The sequence below is a fragment of the Astatotilapia calliptera genome, chromosome 12 (genome assembly GCF_964374335.1).
Source record: "Astatotilapia calliptera chromosome 12, fAstCal68.1, whole genome shotgun sequence".
Taxonomy (NCBI): Eukaryota; Metazoa; Chordata; class Actinopteri; order Cichliformes; family Cichlidae; genus Astatotilapia; species Astatotilapia calliptera.
The window spans coordinates 4,122,798-4,141,788 of record NC_137433.1 but is presented as its reverse complement, the minus strand read 5'-3'; the positions used below and the strand labels follow the sequence as shown (position 1 = coordinate 4,141,788).

Below are 18,991 nucleotides of genomic sequence, written 5' to 3'. Positions count from 1 at the left end.
TTATGCCAGTTTACAGAATAAACACACAAAGTTCCCACGTCTTTTATTATAAAAGTTTTACCTGTGAGCAGAGAAACTTTACTGGTAATATGATAGAAAGTTAATATTGGAGTTTATATTTGTTCTAAAATAATCATTGTAGTTGCTTCATTTTCAGAAAATCCTTAAAAGCAAATTCATAAGTAAAACTTAACACAGAATCACATAGTGTAGTAGTAAATGAGCCCAAGGAATAAATAATGATTGTTAAATGATCATCAAAATCATCACATAAAGAAAGACGAGTTTTAAAATGCTGTTTAAACCAGAATGACATAGAAACAATGTGCTGCATAGCCGACTGGATAAACCCAAAGATGATCTGGAGCATCTGTGGCAAGTGAGACAAATGGGCCATAACAACAGCAAAACCCCCCAAAAAGAAACAAATTCAATTGTAACTTTGGGCACTTTGTTACAGCAGCCTGTCACAAACACACATTACTTTTCCAAACTGAATTGTGAATGTAGATTTTGATCCATCATGCAGTACCATCTGGAAAAGATCTGACTGGAAACAGCTTCATTTGTCAGTGTGACTATGATCCCAAACACAGCGCCAATGCAGTAAAAGCACGTATGATTGGAAAAACACACACAACACTATCAGCCATGGATTGACCTCCCCAGAGCCCGAACCACAACATTCCTGAAGCAATTTTGGATCATCTTGACAGAGAATGAAACAAAAGCCAGCCAGCATCCAAGGAAGAACTTTGAATATCCTTCGAGAAGCCTGTTTAAAGAAACTACAAGAAAGATTGTCTACAAGAGTTCAGGCTGTGTTAAAGAATAAAGGCGGTGTTGTGTTTACATACACTGCTAAGATGGTGAAGGGTTGCTTACAAGGGGGACTGAATATGAACATATACTCAGTTACCAGTAGGGGGCTCTGTGACTAAGAATGATGGAAGGAGAGAAGAAGTGAAGTGTATGGTGAGATGTAAAATGGCGAGCTACTGCTGAATATTTACGTTCCATTACAAACAAAGCCGTCTCCGTTCTTCTGTCGAAACACCACAGGCGGTCATACTAAATACTGACTGTCATCAGTTATGTCTATTATAATATCAGTTTTCATCTTATTTTAAAGTGAACAGTGAAGTCTGGAGAGAAGAAGTGAAGGAGTATTTACTTGATTATATATTGTGTGGAGATCAGGGAAATTATTTTACTGCTATTGTCCAGATTAATAATGTAATCTACAGTATTGATATTGCATTCAGATGTTTAAACAATGTGTGTCTTTCAGAAAGACTAAGCCACAGGCTGACAGGAAACTGCAGGGTTGCAGAAAGTTTGCAGAAGTGAAACCGAAAGCATTCTGAGGAGCTGGTTAGACGAGGCTATGTGAATAACTAGGGTATTCAAATTGTCTGTTATACTTTTATATTCTTGTATTAAGCTTTTAGTAGAGGTTCTTGATTAAAACATTTATTTAGTAGATGACATATACATAGTTTCAGTTCGGTTATTACATATATGAGAGTGGCTTCTGTCTCTCTGTCTGGTGAGAGGTCAGGAGCTAGTCGGCGAGGTGAAATAGGGTGCAATTGTGGTTAGCACACAGATACACACACACACACACACTTAGTTAAAGAGAATCATTTATAGGTGGAAGTTTAATCATGTTTTGCTCGGGGTTGCAAAAAGAGCAGTTTGTCGCAGAACTGCTGCTGATGTGTCAAGATGATAAGCGAGCATCCGGCAGTGACAGGAAGTACCTGCCATGAAGATAGAAGACAATGTTCTTTTTAAACTGTGTTAAAAGTCATTGTGGTTTTGATTTGACGTATCCATATATTCTGTCTGATGACGCATGAGGGGGTGTCAGTAAGTTCAATCCCTGATGGTATAAAAAATCTGTTTATGCTTTGATTAAGTCGAAGATTAATTCCTGTCTGCGTACAGAGAGGTCTTCCCACGCGTGTATTCATTAAAATCAATTGTTTGACCAAGATCTTCTGGACCATGGTTGTTTGTACTCTCCTCCTCAATATTTGAACCTTAACAATTGCTTACATTTATTGTCCTAATTGTAGAAGCATTGAATACACTGAATGTCATAATTATAAGGAAGACTTGACTTATTTGGGAAATTTTGGGAGGTTTGATCAACAGTTCTGTTGATTGTAGAGACATGTGCATTATTTCTTTGTGTTTTTCTTTTGACCAGTTTATGACTAAGAAGAACTGGCATGACAGCTGTCACAAATCTGAATAGCACATTTGGATGTGTTTATATTTCTTGCATCTATTTAGCTGTAAAGATCGAAAAGCATTCAGAGATGCTGTAGACTCAGTCTTCCTCATCTTCTTCCTTGTCCCTTTCTTGACTCTCAGGCAGCTTCCAGGGAACAAAGCTTCATCAGACACTGACTGCATGACAGGCTCAAATTAGGTGCCAATTACATCTTTTTGAGTTACTTGTTTGCCGTTAAACTTAAGCAGCAGGCAGACATTGGACTGAGACCCCCAGAAGTAATTTCATATCGCAAAATGAGCCCAGAGCCTGCAAGTAAAATAATTTTGAAATGCACAACATTTGAGCTACCTCTTTAATTACACTCACTCTCACATTTCACAGTGGTTGACTCGCTCTCACTTGTCGTAAGTGTGTATTTGCTCGACAGGTAATGCCATATTAGCCGGGCTGTCTTTTTATCCAGCTCTAACCAAAAGTGATTCTTACAATTTAAAAAAGGAAATGCAAAGAGGAAAAGGATTACCAGCTAGAAACCCTTCTGCATAATAAGCGCCACTGTCCTGAAAAACGCTGTCTCGGTTAGAACCTCTCCTGGTGTTTTATCAGAACGCTTAGATCAGACCAGACTGCATAATTGAGTGATAATAAATTTACATGACATCCCTCTGTTCTAAAAAACATAAAAAGCAAAGCACAAAGGCAAAGGTGAGAGAGGACAGAGAAACCGCTTAGACCTTTTCAAGTTAAACATGACCTTACCAGCCGGTGTTGAACTCGACGTGAGCGTCAAAGAAGCCGACGACGGGAGCCGTGGCCGCGTTCCAGCCATGTATACGGGCCCGGATCAGACCCTCCCGCTTGCTGTTTCTCACAATCTTTACGAGGCCTGGGTAACGTTTGTTCACATACTGATCCAAGTTGAATTTCAGCTCCACTGGAAGAGATTAGAGAGAGCCCTCCTTTAAAAGACACCCACATGACAACAGGAAAACATTAACAAGGTAGCTGTAGTCAGTGATTTTTAGCTCAGAAAATCCCTTCTTTCCCCTTTCAGCGTGTTTAACTTTTAGATTACACCTAAAGAGAAATAGTGATCACCAAATGCAATCAGTTATTCGTATTACTCACTAAAAAAGCCATTACTTTTCTTTACTAAGTACTCATCAGCAAGAGCAATCAGCAGCATTACTTTCTTAGCCAACCCAGCTCTGATCAAACGCACACCCCATCTACTCTGAGTTTGAAGCTTTATTCAGTGATTCATGAATGTGTGCTTATCAGTGACTGAGGTTTGCCAGCTCAGTCAAACAGAGAGACAGAGCCTAATAGAGTCCTGCTCATCCCACAGACAACTGATCGCGTTCTGGTGACTTTACATGTGGTCATGGTGCCTCCTGGTCGGTTACTTCTGCTAGGAGACCAAAAAAATCAGAAAAACATGATTATATACCTCCTTCTCACCTCCAGTGTGGTATGATGTACTACAAATGGGACTAAGGTACCCAGAACAAAGTCTGTGTGAGCTGAAAAGCTGAGCATACGAGAAATAAGACCCGAGGCATCAACAAGAAGAAGAGGGAAACATCTGGGATCCTGACACTAAATATGTCTACTTGTGCAGCAAGCAGTTTGTCACCAAGTCAAATATCCAGCTGGCAGTTTTAGTTTCCTGTACTCTCCAAGTTAAACTGAAGCATTTTCACATCAGCGTGTACTGGAGTGAAATTTGGATCAATTCAAAAGGCTGTGAAATACATCAGCTTTCTTACAGCTAACTCCACAATGTCCAATTCTGAAACTGTTGGGACCCTGTGTAAAAGGGAAATCAAGCCAAAATGCAATGAACTGCAAATTTCATCAACACATATTTTATTCAAAATAAAACTCAGAAAACAGATCAAGTCTTTAAACTGAGCAAAGGTACAATTTTAAGAAAAAATCTAAACTCAATTTGAATTTGATGGAAGCTGAGGGGACCAGCTGCTGGACTTTTAGACGAGGAATGTTTTAAGCTGGTGAAAGGATCTGACCGCAGGTGGGAAAGTTAAGCACTCAGATTCTTTTGGTACGAAGCCATGTGTTTGCTAAATCTGCACTATGCAGCAGTATGTGGTCGTGCACCATTGTCCTTTTGGTGCACGACAAGTCCTTTTCTTAAAAAATGCAGTACAGCACATCTAGATGCTTTTCTAGATGTGCAAGCTGCCAATTCCATGGGCATTAATGCACCTCCGATGAAGGACGCTTCTGAAATGACTGCTGGGATTAAGCTGGATGGCCTCTCTGCTCTTTAGTTTAGATGATTTGTGCATGTTTTTCAAAAACATGCAACTTCTTCTTTGCATGCAGGGCTTCAACCAGCTTTTTTGAATTTCTGGAAGTGTTCCTGAGCCGCTGCACTGATTTCCTCAACAAAATCATGCCTGTTTTTAATGTCTCTTGCACACAGCAGATGATCGTAATCTCTTGATGATATTATAAACTGTAGATGATGAGATACTCAAAATTTTTACAATTTTTACTTTGAAGAATATTATTTTGTATTTTCTTCTTAGAAACTCTCGTCTTTAGGAGCATTTACTTCTCCAGCCTTTTGCTGCTCCTGTCCCAACTCTTTTAAATGTTTTTCTGCGATCAAATTCAAAACAAGGCAATAATTATTTTTTCATGAAATATTAAAATTGGTCAGTTTAAACATTTAATGTGTGTTCTGTGTTCTATTGTGAATTAAATATGTGTTTGTGAGATTAGTAAATCATTGCTTTCTGTTTTTTCACCTACATTTTACACAGAGTCTCAGCACTTTCATATGATAACATCTGCTATAACTACAGCTGTCTTGTGAATGTCTCTTTGTGTTATCAGATAAATGATATTTATATGAATAAAACTAAACTGAGTTGAATCATTCAGAACTTGAAATGAAGTTTGAAACTTGAAAAAAAGCTCCGTTTTCTTCAGTTGTATTGCTTCCATTAGAGCATCTTTTAGAGGACAATGGTGGATTTGATGTACTCGTTAGAGGCTTATTCAAGACAATCAACTTGCAGCCATTGCTGACTTGCAATAAAGGGGATACCAGCAGAATATTGCTTACTTAAAACCATTGCAGGCTTTCTCAGCATCAAACCAAGGAAACACTGAAGGTTTCAAAGCAGACAGAGCACAGCAATCTAAAACATTTAGTCTGATAGAAACTTGATCAGTGGAATCCAAAGCGTAAAAAGACAGACCAAAAGTGGGTACGCCATTAGAAGATCAATACATCAAGCTTTGATCATTGATACAGAATTGGCAAACCAAATACAGGAAGAATCCAGAAAGTCAAAGTTCTGTCAAAAGAAAAATGTCTGATAGTGGTCTGAGAGGACTAAACACAAGAAAGAGGTCTGCTTCAGAAGAACAGTAAGAACCCTCTGCTTTGCATCATTGTGAATAAGGATTCATAATGAAGCAGAACACTGATTCTGAGCATACTAGAGCAGCGGTCCCCAACCGTTTTTGCGCCACGGACGGTTTATGCCCGACAATATTTTCACAGACCGGCCTTTAAGGTGTCGCGGATAAATACAACAAAATAAAACTAGTACCGGTACCGAAAAAAAGAAGATTTATTCATAACACACGTGAAAAGACCCAGGAAAACAGAGTTAATGATAAAAACGATAACAAAATAACGCTGAAAACCGATAAAAACCCTGAAAACCACACATTTCACACCTGAGCCTCAACTCTCGCGGCCGGTACCGGCCCGAGGCCCGGGGGTTGGGCACCGCTGTACTAGACCATGCTTCCATTCAAAAAAAAGGGGAGCATAGCCAACACAAGAATACTTATAACTCCTCAATCACGATGTCATAAGTCACTGGACACTGTGAACATCCACGGTCACCACTTCATGCATAATGGACCTTCCATGTGTATGGACATGTGCAGGTATACGTATGTATATAAGATAAGATAAGATAAGATAAGATAAGATAAGATAACCTTTATTAGTCCCACACGTGGGAAATTTGTTTTGTCACAGCAGGAAGTGGACAGTGCAAAAGTTATGAGGCAAAAATTAGAATACAATAAGAATAAATAGAGTACACAACTGTACAGAATAGAATAAAATAAAAATGTACATATGTATACATATGTATATTTAGTGTGTACATGTGTGTGTAAATAGGAATAATAGTGGTACAATAGCTAAATCAAGCTATATAGTTTATGTCTTCCATATTTCCAACCATATCCATAATCACATACTGTGTATGCTACCATTGTATATAGTGTATTATCTTACTTTTTTTCATTGATTGTACTTATTTGTATTTTTGTATTTCCTTCTGATATCTGTACCTGAGCTGAGGTGACGCAAAAATTTCCCCGTTGTGGGATCAATAAAGTCTTATCTTATCTCGTCTTACTTAGAAATTCATCTTAAATTTTCCAGTAATTGTTTCATTTAATTAGAAACTGCTGGAAAACATGAGCTTTTCCTTTAATATTCTGTATAGATGTGTATAGATGTTAATGTTGTGTATTTCTATTCTAGTCACTTGAGACCAAGTTAACGATTTCTATACAAGTTACTGTAGTCCTAAGGCATTCCTCATCGCAAGTCTTTATTCCAACTGGATTATAATATTGTCTCTGCTCTGCTCTCCTCTCACGGATGAGGCTGGCTGTCATCACTGGAAACAAAGTTTGATGGGTAAACAGCCAGTTGTGCAAATTGCTGTCTGTGTTTCGTCGGAGGATAGATGGCTGTTTGAGCTTCTCCTCTGGGTTACTGCTGAGCGCTCCACTTTCTGAGGGAGAGATTAATAAGGAAGCGTGTGGCACATCGGCTCTGAACAGCATCCACACCTAGCTTCTGACTTCAGCTAGCAACATAAATCAGCCGGTGAAAGTATAAGAAAAATGGCAGTCTAATCCCCTGTGTGTCATTGAGGAGACATAGTGAAGGATTGTCAGGAGTCTTTTTCTAGCTGAAGGTCTTAACATACAGTGGTGAATGCTGCAGGGAGAGAGGGTGAATTTGCTGGTATCCTACTGGCCCTCGAAGAGACAGAAAAAAAGCATGAGCATTTAACACTAAATTAACCAGTAATCCCACAGACTGCAGTACCTGCAGACCCCTGAGGCTTTTTCCCATCATTTTAATTTCCATGATTTTGTCATTTAGTTCCCAATGACTTCATATCATTCGTTTCTAGTTCTATTTTACATATTGCTTTTTAAAAGTACCAGTATGTTGAGGTCCTAGGGGAACCCAGTCAAAAGTATGTAATTTTGGAGATTTAATAGATGCCCCTCATATTTGCCACGGGTCCTAGCTAAAGAAAAAAGAAAGGAAAAAAAAAGGGTATTCTTTCATTTTGTAGACAGGTACAGATGCAATAGATACAACTTCCCTAATAGGCAATTTGCAAAATTGTCTAAGCTAAGCTAGATTAATGGTGTTGAAGTCCACGTGAACACTACATCAGGTAAGTAAACAATTAGACAGAATTTGAATGACCATTTATTACTGTAAATGTATTTAACAAGGGTGCCATGGTAACAAACTTTGAAGGCATACTGGTAGTTTGTACTTATATTGCAGCTTTGCCCCTGCTCTTATTTTGACACCGTGGTACTTTTGCCACTACTACAGCTACTACAGAGCAGTCATCCGAAGCATTTTCTGTAAAAAAAGTACTTTTTAATATTTGTGACTGTGATGACATACATCTTTTCTGTGTTTGTAGTTGTGGCGGGGCGTGGTCTGAGAGACGGATGCACCTGCACAGCATCTGCGCTCCCACCTTTCTGGCATAAAAAGCTGTGCTGTCTGTCTGTGGTTGTTAGAGATGGTGATGTGTGCGGCTGGAAAGCTGCAGCCGCTGTGTGTACAGCATCCAAGTTAATAAGTATGCTGAAAAGCATTGAACTGTCAGGTCTGCTGTGGGTCATTTACAGCAGTAAACTATTTGAGTACCTCCTCTGCTGATGACATATATGAGGTGGTCATTTAGAACATTCATCCTGACAGGTTGAGATGATGTCGATTAATTTGAATCAAAATCAGCTTCTACTGTTTGATATTTTCAAATCACTCAAATTAAAAGTCAAGAGAAAAATCAATAATTTTATGACTTCCCCCCCCCCTTTATAAATCGGTAATGATGTGCACCATGGTGGTGTAGGTAGGTAAAAAGGTCCTAATCCAACATCAGGGCCTTTCTGGGTGCAGTTTGCATGTCATGTTCTTCCTGCGTCTGTGTGGGTTCTTTCCAGGTACTCTGGCTTCCTCCCTCAGTCCAAAGACACGCAGTTAGTGAGGTCAGGTTAATTGATGATTCTAAATTGGCACTGTGAGTGCAAATGTCTGTCTGTCTCTCTGTTCCAGCACTGCGACACGCTGGCGATCCGTCCACGGTGTACTCATCTCTCACCCTATGGAAGCTGAACTCTGAATAAGATAACAAATGGATGGATGGAAAAGGTAACGACAGAAGAGGGAATGTGTTTGCTATGCATCACTTTGTAGCAGTTGGTCCCTAACCACTGCCTACTGCTGTCTCCAGTGTATTGAAAGGTTTAACTTGGGATACACCCACTCCATGTAACCAGCAGTTACTGTGCCTGTCATCTCTTGAAGGTTGAATGTTGGCATTGACTTCCTGTGGTCTCTGCTCACTGCTAGTCACTTTCTGTGTTGATACCCCTTTAATGTGTCCCAAATGGTAAGAAGCATCCCATCCTGCAAAAGCTGGACTTATTAAAGTTTGACTTTTTCTCTTTCATCTACTTTTTATCCAGCTCTTTAAAGGATCACAAAGGGATGGATACACATGAAAACGTTGTGGGAATTTAATAATAACATCACGTAAAATAATTTATGAACTATAAGGTTTGTAGGGTTCATCTTATTGAATTTAAATCAGTCACTGTTAGAAGCTGCATTGTAAAGCACCTCAGCAGCTTAGTTCTGATTGCACCCATAGCAGGTTTCGGACCTGTGCAGTGAGGCTCCTTCATCATCAGTCTACCCTGCAGCTACAATACAATAAAAGCTATTAGGGTGTAATAATTACTAGGCTTTGCTGGAAAGAAGAAAAGTTATGGGGCTCTCTCTGATCCTTGCAAATAAAACGCTGGAATGCATCCATCGGAAGAGAGTTATGGAGCTGGGAATACATTTTAAAGTACTGGCAATGCAACATGGCAGAGGATAACTATCCATCATACTGTGAATTTAAATGAATACATACTGTGCAAGGAACACCATGAATCCCTGGAAGTCATGGGAGGTTATAGAGTGCTGTGTTAAGGGTGGATGATGAAGTGTTACTGAACATTCTTTTTAAAGCCTGAACATTCACTCCTTCCTGCTGTCCAAAGAGATGTCTAACTGGCAGTCTATTAAAATTAACCCCCAGGATTTTCTCCTCCAATAAGACCAGCCTCAGAACACCTCTTAATTATGTTTTTGTCTGGCGAAGTAAAATGATCACCTTCAGAGGAAAGAGATTTACTTGTGCAACACAAACCACAGGCCACATTCTTTTAACTCTGGATTTATTGACTTGTCTCCGACACTGATCCCTGAACAGGCCAGATATCGATCGCTTTCATCAATCATGAGCAGAATAGTAAAGTTACCTAATGGGTAAACTGGCTCACCACAAGTAATGTGATGATGGATTAAATATTAAAAAAGGAATCATGTGCTTGTCATCCTGACACGAAAGCTTCCAGCTGAAACGCTGCGTCAGAGTACAGTACAGTTCGTCACTGTAAGTGGAAAACGTTTTTGTCAACACGCTTCAGAGTTGCAGAAATGATTTGTGCCGCGGCATGTCAGCAATATTGAGGTCACCCACCTCTCACGCATTTATTGGGAACAGCATGACAGTAAACTGGTTGGTGTTTGATCTTTTCCTCTTCTAACGTACCTGATCTTAATGTCTGAGCATCTGCTTCATTTTAAATTCTTATCGCTCAACATCTTGCTTGATTTTCTCTGAATAACTGACAGATAAATTGCTAGAGATACTGTACAGCTTGTTTGCTGCAAGCAATGACTGAAAGCTGTAAAAGTTGTAGCAGGCAAAATGCTTTTTGACATTGTTAGGGGAAAAAAGTCTACGCTAATCTTTCAATATACTGGAAGTGAAATTAGAGGGAACTAGAGTCCTGTAGCTACTCTAGGCTCTGTTATCTGGATTTAGAAAGCCTAGCCAGTTTTATCAGTCCAGACTAAAAGGGTAAAAAGGTTAACACAGGAAGTACGACGTGGTGGTGCGATGGGCCAGTTTCCCCTGAGAGAGCACGATTGCAATCCCAGGTTAAACCTGTAACGCCTGAACCATGAAACAAAGAACATTTACATTTTTTAACTAAATTGTTTCTTGAACCTTCTATGAAAAAATAAATAAATAAACATCAATTTGCATATGTGAGTTTTAGTTGGAATCATTTTTGCATGTATTGCTTAAAAATTTGTTAAAGATTTTTATTGAGCAATTTCTTCATGTTTTTGTCAGGAAAAGAAAAATTAAGCTGATGACACAGACGTCTCAAAGACTCACACAAGATCACGTCTAACACTTGGGTGAGACTAAAGTCAGGCGTATGACTTATTTTTAAAACAGGAAAAAAAAATCCATGCACACCTTCACCACCATGTGTTATATGGGACAGTTTAATTAAATTTTTTATGTTCCAGAACTTAGAAAAATTATGGAAACTTGGTGGCGCTTATTTAACCCTTGTGTGGTGTTCGTATTTTTGTTACTCACCCAGTGTTCATGGGTCTGGTGGACCCGCTAGAGTTTTGGCTTTCCAAATTAACACTATCAAACAATTTTATGTTAAATTACTCAACAGATGTTTACTTCATCCCAATTACAAGACATATGAACAGCAAACATGGTTAATTTTTTCCCTTTACCTTTGTTAGATCACATTTATGAATTAATGTGCTTCTTGTTTTTCTTTTATATAAAATGTTATAAATAAATCAGTTATAATCAAGTGGAGTGAGTGGAAAGACACAACACATTTACACGTGAAAAAATAATTAATTGTTTAATTTTTCTTTTGAAAAAAACTGAACACGGGTCTCACAGACCCGAACACCATACAAGGGTTAAGATAACTAAGAGCAACGTATTTATTCTAAGTAGGGCTGGGTAGCATGAGGAAAATCTATGTATATCATGATGTGCTTAAATAACATTCAAATACAAATGTTATTTTGAAGCATATAGTGCCTAAACATGCACTGGTATACTCATTCAAATTGACCACTCCATATTTGTTTTCTACTTTGAATACAAAAACTCAGAATGAATTAAAAAAAAAATTTAACCATCAGCTGCACACAGATGTTTTCACAAATGGCAGTATTGCCACAGTAAATCTCTATCTGTGGTTTTAACAAACAAATAGCAACAATAAAGGACATCAAGCAATAATTCACGAGACAAAATAAAACAAGTGAAATTACAAAGGTGCTCTTTTTTTAATTGTAACATATAAGAATTATAAGACAAAAAAATGTAGCGACCTCAAACCAAGAACAGTCACAGGCGTCACAGCTGGTTTATTTAACGTTTTCTGTGTGGGGAGACGTTGATATGCAGAGTTTAAAACAGTGATAACTTTGCAATGGATGACTTTTCAGCTGGTGGAATAAATTTGCTACCTTTTGCAGCAATAGTTTCAACAGAATACAACACGCATGGCAATTTATACTCGACGGTTGCAATAAAACCATTTGAACCATCATACTTGGAAAAACCTGCGATACCTCGAGTAAATTCGATACATCGCCAACCCCTTTTTCTGAGACTACTAGATGCAGTTAATAAAGAAATGGAGTTCTGCATTGTGTGAACTTCTAATTCATATATTTGTTTCAAGCCTTTGCTGGTGGGAGGAGCTTAGAGCAGAGAAAGAAAAGCTGCAGGAGGAAGGCTGTGTATCTATTTTTCTAGATTTCTGCTTCCTGCTGCAAATTTAACCAAAGAAAACTCTTGTTCCTTAATTATTTCTGCAAATGAGGACTCAGTTCCATTCAAACAAAAAGAAATATATTTAATTGTATATTCAATTGAATGTGCATTTTCTTTGCCTAATTAATTGTCTGTGAGAGGAATTTCTTGCTCTTTGCTAATGAGCATGCCGTCTGTTCTGAAGAATAAATCTGATTTAATGTATGCAACGTTTAAAGCAATTCAGTATTGACTTGAAATGTATATTACAAGCTGTAATCAACATGGCTTTCAGTTTATATCGTGTTTTCATTATATGAATCATTAAGTTGTCAATTTATGATGGTATCTGCTGGAATTTAATACCGTAGGCCTCATTGAGTCTTTCCTTGCTACTCGCATTATGAAAAGCTATGAACTGGAGTCATCCTGACTGACACACACAGTCACAGCTCATCAATGGGGAAGGGTAAATTTAGTATAGCACACTAGAAGCAGTGCTACCTGTCATCAAACAAATGTCACAGTGAAGAAAATGTGTCGCCGTGGCATGGCAAACATGTTTCCTGTGTGTGATTTTTTACTCCAGGAGTGGCTGTGCCTCAGTTCATTTCACTGAGTTTTACTTAAACGAGCAGGGACAGTAAGAGGCAGCCACTAAAGGTCAAACAGTCCAGTCTGCATGTTAATTTTCTAATGTCACAGCGCCGCAACTCCCAAGACACCACTCGCACATCTGCACAAATTATCATCAGTGTTGGTAAACATACACTAAGAGAAGCTGATGGATGCGATAATGACCTGAAACTGACCTTTCATTACAGATGAATGAGGCACGTGGTCAATTAAAGCACAGTGCAGTCACATGCTGTTAGTCATGTAGTGTGATGTCTGCAGACTAACGTTAACCTCTTTTACAGCAGTTTTAATTTGTCCGTTTTCAGCAGAGACAACTTTATTGTGACAGTTTTGACAAGCTTCCATTCCTGCAGTGGCCACGATTCTGGGGTGAAATAACTTGGAAAAGAATGCCGGCTTTATGTTTTGCTACTTTACGTTTGAGCCAGCATTCATTACTTTTTTGCTGAACCGTGCACATGGACCAAAAAGCAATAAAGATGAAGATAAAATCAAAAGAGTGAGTTGAATACTGGTAAAACTACAGGACTGAAGGGAAATGTAATGTTGAATCCATGCAATGCTTTTATCAGTCAAAATGAGTGATGATGAATGGATAAAAACATTGTAAACCCAGATTTTATTACTTCACAAATACATAATTGATTCCCTCTTTTTTCCTTTTTCTTTAGGTAATTGCTTCAAAATTAGATTTTTGAAGGCGTTCTACACGTAGCCATGTACTTAGAAATGCAACCTAATTATGTATTTGTTTTGCAAATGCTGCTGACTGACTGGCTGCATTAATGTGTCCTACACTCTTTGAATGAGAACCTTAAAGAAGAGACAGCTAGCACAGGCAGGTACTGGACCAGAAACAATCGCACTAGACAAAACAACAAGTGGAGACTGTGACATGACCAGAACTTGCATTATCGGTGCCTTTGAAATGGCTGCTTTGAAGATGTTGACCAGGTCTGTGACCATTCACCAACACTCGCAGTGTTCAGAACAACTTTGGCACTTCAAGATGGTGACAAAAACCTGCTACCAGGGCCATCAGTTTGCAATTGAATGTAGTCAAGTTGGCAACTACTTGCAGCTGTTTATAATAATGTAGTAATAAGCTATAATAAATCAGGAAAAGATCTGTGCTGGAAAACCTAAGAAGCATGAGAAAATGACCAGAATACAGCCAGCAGAGCTGAGTCCCCTACTGCAAAGAAACACATAGACGCTTGGCACAGCTGACTTGGATTTATTGAAATTTTCTGGCAATCTCTCTTCCTCTATAAATTGGACTGCAATTATGTGCAGGCGACCTGCACAATCCCTTTGCAATTAAAAGTGGTTACCAGGCTGGGTATCGTCACTGATTCACAAGGTTCCGATTCGATTCAATTTCAACTCAGACAGTCAAAAATATTATCATTGTGATCATTTATCATTACATATCCATATTTTATATGTATATATAAAAACAAAGCTGACACTCGTGAGACTTCACCATAGGTTTGAGCATCACAGCAGGTGGCTTTGTGTCAAAGTAACTGAAGATAAAAAAACAGAAAACATGAAGATTTTTCTGGCCTGGCTTTCTATGGCAGATAACCGCCTTAAAAATATTCTGCAGTAGAACAAAAACTGAGGAAAACCACGAATCAACATATGAACATTACCTAATGCTGCTGAAGTGAGGCCGAGCAAAGTTACAGAGGTTTAATTAGAGACACAGCTAAGCGTTTTGCAATTTGGCATAATTTTAAAATGAGGCTTTCTTGTCTTTGATGAATTTGGATTGGAGAGTGACGAAACCTGCAGCTTCAGAATCTGTGAGACATCGTCTTTCAGCACCAACAGCATGTACGTGTGCGTGTCGTCGGGTCGCGCTTTGTGTTTATATCTTTTTGCGGCATGCGTTTACCTGCTCTTTAATTATTTGCTGTTTTAGCTGTTTGGCAGTTGATAAAATAGTTTTGTGAGCTTGAAGCTGAGATTCTGGCATTTCTGGCAAAATACTTTTAGATTTCAAAATCGATTCAGGATTTGATGAATCACAATTGCTTTGTTCAAGCTAAAATCGAGTCAAATTGGGAAATCGATTTTTTAAATCCACCCCTATTAGTCGCCCAGAGGTTGAGGACTTTGCATGTGCATACACTGGGCACCCAGTTGGTTATCGTAATTACTTGCAATCACTTGCTAAATGCAAAAATATTCAATTGAATCACGGGGCAGCCACCAATTGCTTCTAGCCGGATGGAGGTTGCTGTCCTATCTTTACTGTAGTGTGACTGAGCAGCTAGTAGGAAACAAGACATAGGTGAACACTATGAAGGCGAGATACATAGTCTAAAAAGCAGGAAAGAATAAAACAGACAGGAAGCCAAGTATATTTCAAAGGGAAATGACTGCAGAACACATGCCAACCCAATTAGCCCGAGCTTTCGTACTACTAAATAATAACAACTGTTCCTCGTTTGAAAATAATCCACCGACGAAGTCACTGGAGAGGTTTTGTTTACTACTACAGTCAAGCCGATATAATGAGACATGAGGTCAGACTCCATTCTCTCTGTTCGCTGACTTTTAAAGCCTCCCTTTTTAATGGTCGGCAGTTAGAGGCTTAGTGGGGAATGGAAATGTGCCAGTGGTGACTCCTGGTTTGCCTTCTTTTAGTATGTTATTTATGCGTCCTTTTCTTCTGCCAGCCTGAGGGAGGCAGGCTTGCTACTCAGTGCCAAGTGAAGAAGGGCCAAGCATGGTCTGGAATCTAGTTCATTGTGACTCGCTCTCCAAACAGGAAAGCTTTGGGGAGATGAAGCTAAGCATCATCAGCTGCTGTGGGCACCGAGGAGTGGAGACCACTGAAGGATTTGCCCACATTGCCATGGAGACAGTAGTACACGGCAGTGTAGATGAGACAAATCCATCCCTGCTCCCCCCACTTTTTTTATGCTATTTTAAAACCTGGTGCTCAAGTGTTTACCCTCAGGGGTTCGCCATCACCTCAACCGTTACTCACGAACCCAAACAGACATAAAAAACTCAGAAAAGTGTGGTACAGGAACACATAAGAAAATACTAAAATATACCGTAGCATAAACAGACCAACAATTCAGACATGAATTTAAAAACGTCGCGCTGTTCCATGAGAGAAGACAGCCAGAGATAAATAAAGTGGCTGTCTCAACTGAATAAGCAAACCATAAGATTTTTTTTTTAATTCCCTGTCCGAGAATAAGCTTAGAGATAGGATCCTGATACAAAAAACAAAAACATGTTGCAATAAGGAAATACTGTAACTGGCTAGATTTCAATTAAAGCTTTCAGTTAATGTTAAAGAACAAAGACTGACCTCAACAGAAAAACAACTGGTATTTTTTAAGAGAATTAAAACCAATATAAGATATTATATTAATAAAACCGTGAAAGGTCTTACCACTGTCACTGTTGTCATCTACCAAGATGATCTCCTTCAGCAGGTGTGCCGGTGTGTGATTGACCACACTGTGGACGGAGCGCAGGATCACTGACAGAGCCTCATTCACAAAGATAAAGACTACTGAGATCTGAGGAAGGTCCTCTGGGTACGTCATCTGCTTACACCTGATAAAAGAAATGCAAGAATTATTCACCGATATTAAACCTACGCTGACTTTATTAATTGCATTTTTCCTTCAAAGGATTAATATGACTATATTAGAGAAGACAAAGAGTATATGCTCTGGTCCTTTTAGGTGTTCAGGTAAGCAAGGACAAAGTCATGAGTTACAACCATATCAAAGGCTAAAATGTTCATATCAGAGATGTTCGTGAGTTGAATGTGTTAACATCGGGCTCATTGTTTGCTTCTGCTGGTTGGATTTAAAAAAGAAGTTTTTCCCTTGAGTGAGTAAAATGGTCTGTAAAAGAGGAATTTTCATAGTGCAAACACTTATATTTCTCTCCGATGCACAACTATTTATCTCAAAGGCAGAGGAATAATAAATATTTTAATTTACAAATGACCCAGTTTTCATCTGCAAAAGAAAAGAAACTAAAGATAACAAAGAGACCACATGGAAAAACACACAGCACAGCCAGCCTACCAGAAACTGTAAGTATGACTTTGGTAACATGGAGGGTAAAGTTTGTTGTTATAGTATCCTTTCAGTGCTAATGGTGAAGACAACATATCCTAGTAGAAGCAGGCAGCCAAAAGTCAAACTGACTGCGTTTTATCTCCGTTGTGCGTAATGGGAGAGTGCGTGCTGAATGTGAAGAAGCCAAATGCATGAATAATAAAGACTCAATAATAAAGATTGGTATTCTGTGTTCTTCTCAAATGTAGGACCAAATCAGATTCAAAAACAACATACACAAAACGGAGATACAAATGCTAGAAATACTGAGCGAAACAACGATTAGACAATTTAACAAAGTCTTTGACAGCCGTTTTCAGGGAAAATAAAAGGACCTACTCTGGAGTGGGTACTTCTGAGAGTCCCTGAAAACCTCAATGTTGATTGCTTTGACTTGGAACATGTGCCATTTTGAAAAAAAGGGGGAAAAAGCTAAATATTGGAACTAAGATAAAGAAAAACAGACTGCTGCTCATTCAAACATAATACCATCTGCCACAGAGGTGGAGAAAAAAGAAATAACATAAAATGAATGCAGGGTTGCACCTGTCACAAAATGATTACATCACTGTGTGAGTCAGACCGATCTTATACTGCACAGAAAAAGGCTTACATGGCCAATCAGGGTGTCTGCTCATGGTTCCTGCAGTAGAAAGGCTGTTGATATGTTCGGTGTCCTCCTCCCTCTCCCATTCAGCCTCCTTTCATCCTTCATAACCGCGGAGCCCTCCCTATCCATTTTCAACTTTCTGCCTCCTCCTCACACAGACTCCACAGCAACCCCTTTTGTACATCTGTGATTAGAGTCCTACATCGTGCCGCTACCGAGACTGACCCAATTATTAAAATGATCTGTGCACTAGCGTCACTTGTTCTAAGTTCACACATTCTGTCACGATGCTGAGACTCTCCGCGGCTAATAATAGTTGTTTTCAAGTCTGGCAAACGTCCCTGTCATTTCTGGAAAATACAGTATTCTCTGAAAGACGCACTGCGAGTTTGCAGTAAGAAATAACAGTGTTAACTGGACAGAAGCACTTAAATGATTCCTATGGCAACTGTGAATACACGCAGTCAGCATCTTGCGATTGCCACCCCCCCCCCCCCCCCCCCCACCCCTCCACACGGCCCCAATTAGGCTCAGAATTCAATGCCTGACAAACACATTTCACTCACATCTGCTTTTATTTCCCCATGTTTCCACGTCCCTAATTCATTATGCGGGGATAATGAGGTGGCTATTATAACTGCTGTGGCTGAATTATTTACAAGAGCAGGAAACACTTGTAGTACTGTTCTGCGTCTGAATATTGATAGAAATGAACTACAGGGTAAACAAAACTATGATTCCCATTTAGCTTCAGTAAATCCTTCTCAGCCTTTAAAGTGTTTTGCTAAATACGAAGACGGAGAGGCGCCAACGCTGCTGACATCATCCTTAGTCGTAAAAACAGTAATGAGAGTGGTGATATTTTCAGTTATCTCTATAGTCATGTAGTCAGACATATTACGACAGGCCACAAATGCTGGGACCTCCCAGATCAGCTGATCTTAGTGCCAGCTCACATTAGCCGATGGCTCAGCTGACGCATCCAATTAGACCTCATCTAGGGTGCACTATTTAAGTTGTTTACCTGTCTTATCTGTAAGCTGGTTACGGCCTGCTATTCCCACTAGATCCAAATATAACTTACTGAAAAGGAAATAACAATTTTCTATTGGCTCTAGTTGTCCTGACTGACAAAATGTCAATCAGGACAAAAAAAGTGAAGAAAAAAAAGGGTATGTCTGCTACTCGTCCACTCTTGCTGTGAGCTACCTCTCTGCTGGTGCTCGGCTTTCTAATACCCCTGTGAACCAGAATGTCACTTTGACTCAGCAGCATCCGTGGGGTCAGGCCACAGAGGGATGGCCACATAGCAGATGGAGCCCTGCATGGTGCTATAGTTACATCCTTGTTCCACCCAGTGGAAGACTCCTGGTGCTCACTGCACAGCCACTGAGTGTCTGTGTGTGTGTGTGTGTGT

The 18,991-nt window shown here is 39.3% G+C and overlaps 2 protein-coding genes across 2 annotated transcripts in view; both read right to left on the bottom strand.

Moving 5' to 3' along the window:
* Positions 1-18,991, bottom strand: part of atad1a (ATPase family AAA domain containing 1a) — a 190,799-nt gene that overhangs the window by 125,458 nt on the left and 46,350 nt on the right. The window lies entirely within an intron of this gene.
* galnt9 (polypeptide N-acetylgalactosaminyltransferase 9) overlaps positions 1-18,991 on the bottom strand; it is a 107,007-nt gene that overhangs the window by 62,366 nt on the left and 25,650 nt on the right. Inside the window, exons 3-4 of the mRNA XM_026186141.2 lie at positions 16,283-16,449; positions 3,005-3,179 (exon numbers count right to left, since the gene is read on the bottom strand). Of these exons, the coding sequence (XP_026041926.1) occupies positions 3,005-3,179; positions 16,283-16,449 (342 nt within the window). The remainder of the gene's footprint in view (positions 1-3,004; positions 3,180-16,282; positions 16,450-18,991) is intronic.